General features: G+C 35.5%; 1 protein-coding gene across 1 annotated transcript; it reads right to left on the bottom strand.

Moving 5' to 3' along the window:
• Positions 1-636: 636 nt before the first annotated feature.
• cept1a (choline/ethanolamine phosphotransferase 1a) lies at positions 637-9,874 on the bottom strand. Its single transcript, XM_052563190.1, has 10 exons — positions 9,546-9,874; positions 9,322-9,424; positions 7,892-8,299; positions 6,314-6,461; positions 5,401-5,542; positions 5,083-5,167; positions 4,759-4,890; positions 4,169-4,327; positions 3,740-3,865; positions 637-2,381 (listed from the first exon to the last, which is right to left on the bottom strand). Exons 3-10 carry the CDS (start codon positions 8,240-8,242, stop codon positions 2,244-2,246), a joined length of 1,281 nt encoding a protein of 426 aa, XP_052419150.1. The 5' UTR covers positions 8,243-8,299; positions 9,322-9,424; positions 9,546-9,874; the 3' UTR covers positions 637-2,243.
• Between the last annotated feature and the right edge of the window lie 842 nt (positions 9,875-10,716).

Below are 10,716 nucleotides of genomic sequence, written 5' to 3'. Positions count from 1 at the left end.
GATATATTACAGAAGTGAGAATTATGCTAATATAAATTCTGTCAGAAAATGTCCTAATCTGTATTATATGCATTTAGACACACGATTTATGAGTTTCAGTTTTAAGGGGTTTAAATCCACAGTTTTACAGTAACTGTAGCTAAAGTGCATGGATTTAATGTGGATTTAAAAGCCCCATTTGGAAAAGCCCCACTTTGGTCAGAAAGACAACACCAAAAACTGTTAGGTTGGTTAGAGTTCGGAGGCGATAAAGAATGCATTAACTGCTGCACAATAGAGATGATTCATTATTGAATACTGTATGACTGTATATGAAAGATACACACTGTTCATTTACAAAAAGCACAGCACTGGAGTTCTTATAAAAGACTTAAGGGGTTATGAAATTACCAATGTGACTTAACAAAGAGAATATTTACAGATTTTCTAAGCATATATGTTAGTAATTTTGTTTTGTTTGCATTTTTATATTCTTTTTAATGTGTTGATATAGTTTTTTTATTTTATTATTTTTTTACCCATTTGAAAGTTTAAGTCTTTTTTTATGGTTTTAGTTATGGTATGTCCAAAACCATGGTACATTTTTGCCAACATAACTATATTAAAACTAAACTGAGGCAGTGATCAAGAAATCGGTTAACATAAATATGACAATCTTTATTTCATGGTCATTAGTCGATTACAAAGTAAAGTTTTTGCTGTAAATCAACAAACAACAAAATTGACACATGTTTTGCAGATGCAGTGACAGACAATTTTATTTAACTGTGTGTGTATTGCAGCTTTGGTTGACCTCAGAGCGGCCCGGGTGAACGGGTGACGTATTTAAAAAAAAAAATTAATCAAAAGGGAGAAACACAAATACACAGAAACCCAGTTAAATAATGTTCACAACAGGGTTAAAACATTTTCAATAAAAGTCTCAAACCGAGAGACTAAAATAACACGTACAAGCAACTGCTCAGAGGTAGATGCAAAACATATCTTGAGAAATTTGCATGGAGTTCGACCCCTCTATTCATATTCTACGCTTGGAAGCATCCCATACAGTACCGCATTGTTTTGCAATATAAATCTGTCAAAAAAATTCCAGTTTTCTCTAAAACTAATTGGCATGAAGGTAAAAAAAAAAATGACATAATGACTGATTTCAGAATACTAATTTAATAACGCAACACACAGGAATATGAAATTGCATCCATGTCGAGTATGATGCTTACAAACAAAATATGATTTACACAAGAGGTTAAAAAAATATCAAAATCGCTGAGTCCAACTTATACTGTGCATAGAGGAGTAAACCGACAAGGCACAAAAATAAATTAGCACAAGTTCACATCAACGAAGTATTTAGACCACAAGATTTTTAGGTTTTAATGTCTGTTATTAAGGGTTCATATGTGTACAGTGTACTCACTTATAACCATTCTAGATGTCTATCTTAGCCCCAGTTATTATTAGGAAAATACAGCACCATCAAAATACTGTTTATAATACAGTGTTTATCATTTAGTGACATTGGCATACCTAAATAATAATAATAATCCCCTTCGAAACACTACAAACACAAAGTAACAAATGCATAGAGAGTAAAATTATTCATACTGTATAGATTAGTTTACTGAATGACATCAGAGAGGCTGAATTGAAATTCTCGAATTTCTGAAACATTGATGGAAATAAACTCTAGGGCCTGTTTTTCTTGTCATAAGGTCTGATGTTATCTCTTAGCTCTCTCTGAATGCTCTCCGCTCCTCTCAGACAACAGCACAGCTTTGTACTGGCAACAGTGACACTGGCGTTTAAGTTTCAATCTTGACATTTCATTTTGTTTCCAGTTAACGCCTATAGCGTTCTGTAATTACGAAACGACATTCAGATGGATTGTTGTCTGTTAATGGAATGGATTCTACACTGCTGGGCAAAATACTAGGTGCAAAACAAAAAAACATTTAAACTGTAAAATATTTTTTTTCAACATTCATAGTTGTGGCCTCTGTGGCAAATCTTCTAACTATGGTAAACAAAACTGGTCATGTAACAACAAAATACTGACAACTGAATGCCTGAATTCAAACCGTAGGATGCATATTCTATTTAATATTCCCTTTCGTCCTTCAAATATGCTCGCTCTTCATTATGAGAAGTTCATAACTTCAGCCATTTGGACTCTGTGAGCGGTGTTTTACATTCTCTGAAGTGCGTGACCTGTGGGAGGTGTTTGTGGGAGAGGGGACGCGAGGTTAGTGGTGATTTCTGCCATCTGCCTGAACTCTGGACGGAGACGGAGGCTGGATGCTGAACACACGGATGTTTAAGTGTGTGGCGATCTGGTTACAGACACTCACGCAGTACCGCACCAGATCAACCGCTGACAGCACCTGCAAACACAAAGCAAAAAGCTAAAGCATGGCAAATGCATTTTTGATAAGTCAAGATGAAAAATTTAAAAGCAGCAAATTGCATGAGCTTTTTTAAGAGGCATGCTTTTTTGGGTTAAAGGAACACTTTCCAACAGTTGAGTTTTACTGTTCTCGAATCCATTCAGCCGATCTCCGGGTCTGGCAGTAGCACTTTTAGCTTAGCTTAGCATAGATCATTAAATCTGATCTCACTCAGAAATGACCAAAGAGTTTCTATATTTTTCATATTTAAAACTTGACTCTTCTGTAGTTACATCGTGTACGAAGACCGATGAAAGAGAATTAAAGGTTGCCATTTTCTAGGCGGATCTGGCTTAGAACTATACTTTCATTCCAGTGTAATAATCAAGAAACTTTGCTGCCGTTCCATGGGTGTTGCAGGCACAGTGATATTACGCAGTGCCTGAAAATAGTACAACTAGCTGGGAGTTAGAAAATTAGCCTATTTTCAAGTGGAGTGCTCCTTTAAATAAAGGTGAAGGTCATGCACTGTGTACAGTTAAAAAGATCTACACTTTTATACAGCTTGTCCCCTTCAGATAATAATGTTAGTTAAGGTTTCTAGAGCCAAAAACAGTCATTAATTTTTTCCACTCGCTCTGACCCTTAGAGCTATATGCTACTTTAACTTTAAGACTTCTATACTTCGGATATGATTAACAAGTATCTTCACACGTGATATGAGTAATAAGGAGATGAATACTAAATAAGTGAGTGAAATGGTGAAATGGTAAAGTCAGTGTGAAACTCCATTCACAAACCATTTTACTTCTTTTGTCAGACATATTTCAAGGCGAATCAGGATGTTCAGTGAGAAAAAATTTGAATTAAAAACGCAGGTGCGACTTAACTCAAATCATGCAATTCTGTGAAAAAAAGTCAGAATTGCAAGATGTTATGTAGTCAGAATTGTGGGATACAAATTTGCAATATGTTAGTTTTATTCAATGGCAGAAACGGGCTTCCATACACATCTCAATGTGTTTGTTGAAGAGCTGGTTATTATTTTACAGATTTCTTTTTACATTTGAAATGATGTGCATAATTGCGCATAATATGACCAGGAAAGTTTATTATTAATGTAAATCGTGGCAACTCTGATATCATGTTGACTTGAATGTGCTTGTTATTGTGACGTCACGACCGTGAGAGTTTCTGAATGACCTTTGTTTCGACTTCGTTTCAACAACTAGACTCAGCAGGCCGTGTAAGAAGCCATGCGATGTGAAAATCAAAGTAGATCTACATACTACACTGAGCTCTTTATATCAAAAGAGCGAGGAAAATCCATGTTTTCAGACAGATGTCACACATACCAGAGCGACCCATAGAAGACAGTACTCATTGATGAAACTGTTGAAGTACTGGTTCAGGAACAGCAGAGCTGGTCCGGTGAAGGCCAGGTCGTTACAATGCATTTCACTCTTTGTCATATGAGCAACCTAAAACGCAAAGCAGATGTGACTGTAGAGACCTGTACACTAATTAATGCTAATGCGGTTTGGGCGTGACAGGTGACTAACTCCAGACAACAATGATTAGTCTTTATATCAAAATATGCATAAAATCTTACCAACAATATATTTATGATTGCATGCAAGCCATAATTCTTCCTAAAAGCATGCAAGGTCTAAATGTTCAGGTAGAGATATATCGATCATCTGCCTACAGTATTAATAGAGAATGTCTTAAAAGCAGTTTATTTAGTAAAGTATACAGTATACTGAGGTCTTTTGGGATCTTACCACCAGTCTGTTGGTGAGTTTGGCTGAGACACAACCAAACGCTAAGATGTAGAGACAGGGATGTCTCTCGAATAGCTGTACTGATGACTTCTTATAGATCATTAGAGCAAGTGTGATTACCACTCCTATGTGGAAGGATGGAGACAAAACGCTTGTCCCCTAATAAAAGAAGAAAAACAGCTCTGTCATTAATATATAGAGATATGTAGTAACAAGATTTGTTTTGATAATCAGATCATGTATGTTTAATAATGCATATGTCTGATCCATACTAGAATAGAAAAAAAATTCTTAAACATATTACATGAAAAAATATGCTTATTCATAATTTCACAGCAGTTTTCATTCTTTTAGTCATACTTAACATGCTTTAGCTGAAATATATATATATATAAAACATTTAGGTCGGTCCAGTCGACTTAAGTAAACTATTTTATTTCAATTAAACGTTTAGAATTAAAAATACATTAAATAACACAAAATTATGAATTTTTTACATTCAAGTGTTTGTCACTATGAATTTTGTCATTCTTTTTAATTTTCATTTGTTTAGTAGTGTAAAAACCACCCACACTTTAGTTTGAACTTACCGCGATAGTAGATCCATTTTTGCCCATTCCGCCCGTAAATATAACCCGGAAATAGTTTGTGCAGGAGAAAATGGCACCCAGAAGAGTCAAAAGGCCGGGTACTTTTTTAACCTCTATATTTATCACAGGGATCTGAAAGATTGAAAACAAATCTCTCATATCCTGTTCCCAGGCATCACATTTATGAGAGCTTTTCACTGGGATTCTGCATTTCACTGAACACATGAAGCATGCAAGAGAATCAGAGTTCCTGACTGACCATGATATGCAGATGGTCTAATCATATGACCAAAACATGAAAGAATTAAGATTGATTTAAATTACCACAGATTCCCAAAAAGCCGTTCCTCCAATGGCAGCCAGTAAGTAAATGATTATAATGTAGATTTGAACCTCAGTCACATCAATTCTGCACAAGCAAAAAAGTGATTAAAAGATTAAATAAAATTAGTTAATTATTAATCTGACTCAATTCTTGATTTTCCTGTTCTATCTGTAGTACTTTATCTACCGTGCAACAGCAGCTGTCTGAAAGCTGCTGGTTTCCCATGAGCAAAACTGAATGTTCAAATATAATATCTGTGAACTGAACGTGAAGTACAGGTGCCACTGATTATGATTAGGAGGATAGGTTTTACTCACATGCCAAAGCGCATCGTTCCAGAAACATACGTCTGCCAGTGAGCACAATAAAACATGAAGATGCCCACAAAACAACAGAAAAACATCCAGTCAGGGTGAGTGCCCAGCTGCACTGCTATACAGGTGCCCAGGACCACAAACACTGCATCAGAGAAAGACAGAAAACAACTGGTATTTTAACATCCAATAACAGAATCTTTCAGATAATAAACATGTGCGTACCGTATTTTCCAGACTATAAGTCGCACTTTTTTTTCATAGTTTGGCTGGTCCTGCGACTTATAGTCAGGTGCGACTTATTTATCAAAATTAATTTGACATGAACCGAGAGAAATGAACCAAGAGAAAACATTACCGTCTCCAGCCACGAGAGGGCGCTCTATGCTGCTCAGTGCTCCTGTAGCCTACACTGAAAACATAGAGCGCCCTCTCGCGGCTGTAGACGGTAATGTTTTCTCTTGGTTCTTGGTTCTAAATAAATGCGACTTATAGTCCGGTGCAACCTATATATGTTTTTTTTCCTCGCCATGACATATTTTATTCTTAGGTGCGACTTATAGTCCGGATAATTACGGTACATATGGAATTGGAGCTAATAAAATTGTACATTTAGATGGATGATACATTGCAGAAAAAAAGTCGAAACTATTTTTACACACTATTTTTTAAAATAGAACACCAGTCCATGTTATTTTAAATAGTAAAAATATTTCATAACATTACTGCCTTTGCCGTATTTTGGATCAAATAAATGCACACTTGGAGAATAAAAAAGAAAAAAATTATTTTGCCTGTTAGTGTATAGAGCTCAATCTTTTAAATAAATTGAATAATAAAGTAATAAAACACAGTGCCATGGATCTAAGTGTAATATAGTAGCTGACTGTATTTGCATACACAAACGTGAGCAGACCTGTAGAGAGAGAGTCACAGCCGTGGTCAAAAAGCTCTCCAAGTGGTGTGCTGCTGTTGGTCCGTCGTGCCTGCTTTCCATCTATTGCATCCAACGATTGATAAATGAACAGACCCAAAGCACAGGCTAAGTATGTCCACGTCGGTGCCTGAAAAAGATAAAACAGGCTTAAATTTCTGTCAACTTTGATGCTTTGCACTGCACTAATGATTAACATGCAACTTCATACTTAATGCCACAAACGTGGATATGAATGTGTTCTCTATCTCTATAAGCCTTATTGTGAATTCAAATGATATGGAGAGAGAGGGTGCTGTATTGCAGACTTGAACAATGCAGATGCTTTCCATAACAGCAGGAACCATAAGACTGTTATAGCTGATAAACACAGGCTGTTACAGCGGACAGAACGAGCTGTCTCTGACAATACACCGGGTCTTAGTGCACTGTTTAAACAGACCACAGCAATTATCTCCTCTGGAAAGCTCAAAATATGCTAAATTATGGCCTTCATAAACTATATGCAAGGCAGGGTAAGGAGAACAGACTAGAATTTACCACAATTGCAACTTAATAATTATAGTAAGTTACACTTAGACTGATATTAAAAACCAGCAAAAAAGATCACATCCTACTGCATAAGATAAACAAAACTGATTTTAAAGTTGATAAAAGATCATGTCCATAATGGTAACTGCTACAAGTGAACCAAATCTAAACCTGATGCATTAATCAACAAAGACGACTGATGACCATTGTAACAGCTGTTAAATTTTAATAATCAAATAAAACTGATTTTAAATAATCAAAAAGGTCATGCTCTAATGGTGACCACTGTAATAGCTACTAAACATATAAATAGATTAAAAATGTGTCTTAAATCTGATTAATTATAAGTAATCAACAACAAAAAAACATAGGATACTGTAATAGATATTATATACTGAACATTTTACTAAACTGATATTTAAACCACCAAAAAACAATGATGACCACTTTAATAACTTTTAAAACTAAAGCTAAAAACCGATATTCAACAATATTCAACAGCTGTTAAATATTCATAATTTAAATATAATCGATCCAAAAAAAAAAAAGGACCAGAAATCTACGGTAAAAGCTACTTAGAATTCATAAATTGACTGAACTGATATTAAAAGCAATAACAATTAAAAGTGTCCTGATAGTGGTCACTGACTCACTGCAAAAGCTACTAAACATTCGATTAAAAACCGATAATAAAATTAATAAGAAGATAATATCTTGATAATGACCACTGCAACCACTGTTTGATTCTAAAATTCATAATTACTTTCAAACCGATATTAAAACCAGCAAAAATGACCAGTGTAACTGCTGCTAAATAATAATAACGCCACTAAAACCGATATTAAAATAATGAATAATAATTAAAATAACTACATATTTACATATATATACACATATTTTTCCCATTGACATTCATTTGAATCTGTACTATACCACTGTTAGCAAGTGAAAATAAAATGAATAAGGATTTGCAGCTGATCTGTTTAAACCAGTATTGGAATCTCGTGAAGCAGTGGAAGTGCACGATACCTGTTCGGTGGCAGTAGGGCAGTAGTATACCAGTATCAGAGTAGTTATAATATTAGTAGCGAGTCCCACCATGGTGATGAGGTTCGGTGCCACCCAGAGAGGCACTTTGCTCACAAGCCAGCACCAGAACCTCTGCATGAAGGGCTCCAGGATGGACTGTCCCGCACTGCTGTACCGATGATCCTCCAGCCTTTTGAGCTGCTGCCGGGACAGATGAGCTACGGGGAGCTCCATCAGCTTGGTCAGGAGCCCGGGGCCTTCTTCCACACCTGGTGCGTTCAGGTCATGGGCCACGGAGAAATTGTTGTCGAAATCGGGCCGAGCCCGGACAGGTCTCTTGTGTGAGCTCATGCTTCTCTGTGTGGACGTGGTGAGCGTTGAATCCACAATGAGATTATGGGATTAGATCTATGGGAGAAAATCCAGTGGCATGCATAAATTATTTCTGAACAAGAACTCTGACACTCCTGAAAAACTGGAATTTATAATTAACAGAATGTTTTTACATGGTGGTGTAATAGTTAGTTAACTGCTATTTAGTAAATGATTTCTATACGCTACAGTCAAGCTAGACTACAGTCTGGAACAATCAACAAGCTAAATGTATTGCTCAAGGACAACAGAGAATTTTAAAGATCAGATGGGACGAGGACTGTTTTCTCCCACTAAAAACAAAATGATCTGTATATTCTATTTGAATTCAATTATAATCAATAGCAAATGCATAATTATATGCATTTTACATTTTAAATAAAAATTACAGGCTTTGAATATATCTTTACATTCTAGCAGATGTTCTACCAGTGCTTTTATACTTTAGAAATTTTTTACAGAATAAAATGAGAAGCAACATTAGATAAATATAGAATCATAAGCTGATATAATACTTAATTTTATTTAAATATGTTTTCATTTTAAAATGATCTAAATTAAAAATTATTGGAAGAATATTCAATAATAGTATAGCAGATATTTTACTGACGTATACTTTATATAAATTTATACTTTGATATGCTTTTAAAATACTTCGCTCTGTCTTCAACCTCAACTTAAAGATTTTGTCAGCCTTTAATGTGTACAGAAGAATATAGTTGATCTCACAGCTATAAAACAAAGAACATTATTTTTGTAATTTAATAGGGTTTTCAGTCCCCATAACATTTTACTTTAGGCATAACAAAATTTAGATGTGATATATTTATTTTTTGCAACTATAATTATATTAAACTCATTTTAGCGGAGTTGTGATTAATACAGTTCGTCTGTGATCAACAGTGCTCGAGTTCACCCAGCTCCCTAAAATACACCTGACATTACAGGAAGAGGGCAGTTACAGGAAAGAAAGATAAGAGCACGATGCACTGGGATTTAATAAAACGTAACTCCTGAAATATGGCTTTGATCTGTCGTATGTTTTATGACGTACTCACCAGTTAACTCTATTCATAAGATTTATAACAGCCCTTTAAAATCTGGAGGATGACGTCAGCTTGATAACAATCCCAAGAGTGACGTCGTCAGCTTGATAGAGATCTGTCAAACGTGTCAGACAAGATTATTAATGTGGTATACATGTTCAATTTTAATTATGTTAAATAAGTTTTTAGAGGCAACGTGATTAATGAAGTTGGGATGTGATAAATAGTAACGTTACCTTTGTTTACGTGGTAAAGATGTCTTTTCTCCCCGCAGCATTACACTGGAGATGCCCGTGTGATGCCAAAAGTTGAATTCCTAAAATGAATTATAGATAAATAAAAATGCCTGGACGAAGAAGGTGAAGGATGGTTAACCGACCGGGTAAACGGCGTGAATGAGAAGCGGAGGTGCGAAACGCGCAACTACAACGTCTTCCTGAAGTTAGCATTTCAAAATAAAAGCAAGCGACAAATGTTATGGTTTTTTTTTTTTTCATTAATCAGATGTGTTAATTTTTCAAATCCAATTATTTAAATTTGGAATAATAATGAACAGTCCTTCATTAAACCCATAGTCTGTATAGATTATGCCCCGGTGTCCTGGCCAAATTGCCTTCACTGGCCCTTGTCAATCATGGCCATCCACTGAATTGGCTCTATTTCAATACATTTGTATTGCCAAAGCAGTTGCAGCTGGGCTGCTTACAAATAGTGCACATATTAACAGGAAAAATAATAAAAGTAATAGTAATAATAAAAAAGTATTAAGCATGTAGTGCAAAATGAATTAGTGTATAAATTATAAATAAAATAAGATAAAGTATAAAATTTACAGAAGCAAAATATACATCCCAGTATTATAATAGAGTAATATGGTATAATATAATCTACTTGGAAACATCGGATCAGGGCAGATTGAGTGTTTTCTCTTCAATGGTGACAGACACACATTAAGCAGCAAACAAACAGTAGTTCTTGTGTTCTCCTAACAGATAGGCTACAGCAGTTTCTCCTGGTTTGAGAGTTTTAAATGTTGGATGGATCTGCTGTATTTTATTATAGAACACTGTCCGTGTATGTGGGGCATTCTGTTAGAAAGTACAGTTCTGTTTCCACCTGATTCAGATCAGTGTGAACACACGCTCCAGTGGCAGCCATATTTTCATGTCTGCCTGTCTCTATCATCAGCTTGTGATTGCTGAGTCTGTATAACTGGTCAGATTGCTTCTTGGTTTCTTTACTTTACACATTTTACTGTTGTTGTGTTTGGGTTCACCAGTGAGTGATGTAATCCTGTTTGTTTTGTGCAGTGATCTGATTGATTCTGATGCTGTGATTCAGAACAGAAAGGCCTCTGTCTCTCTCTCCTCTCCACATGCAGCTGGTGGGTGATGAGCGCACTGGCAC

This window comes from Carassius gibelio, chromosome B8 (assembly GCF_023724105.1).
Source record: "Carassius gibelio isolate Cgi1373 ecotype wild population from Czech Republic chromosome B8, carGib1.2-hapl.c, whole genome shotgun sequence".
Taxonomy (NCBI): Eukaryota; Metazoa; Chordata; class Actinopteri; order Cypriniformes; family Cyprinidae; genus Carassius; species Carassius gibelio.
The sequence above is the reverse complement of the archived record's forward strand: the minus strand, read 5'-3'. Positions and strand labels throughout refer to the sequence as shown.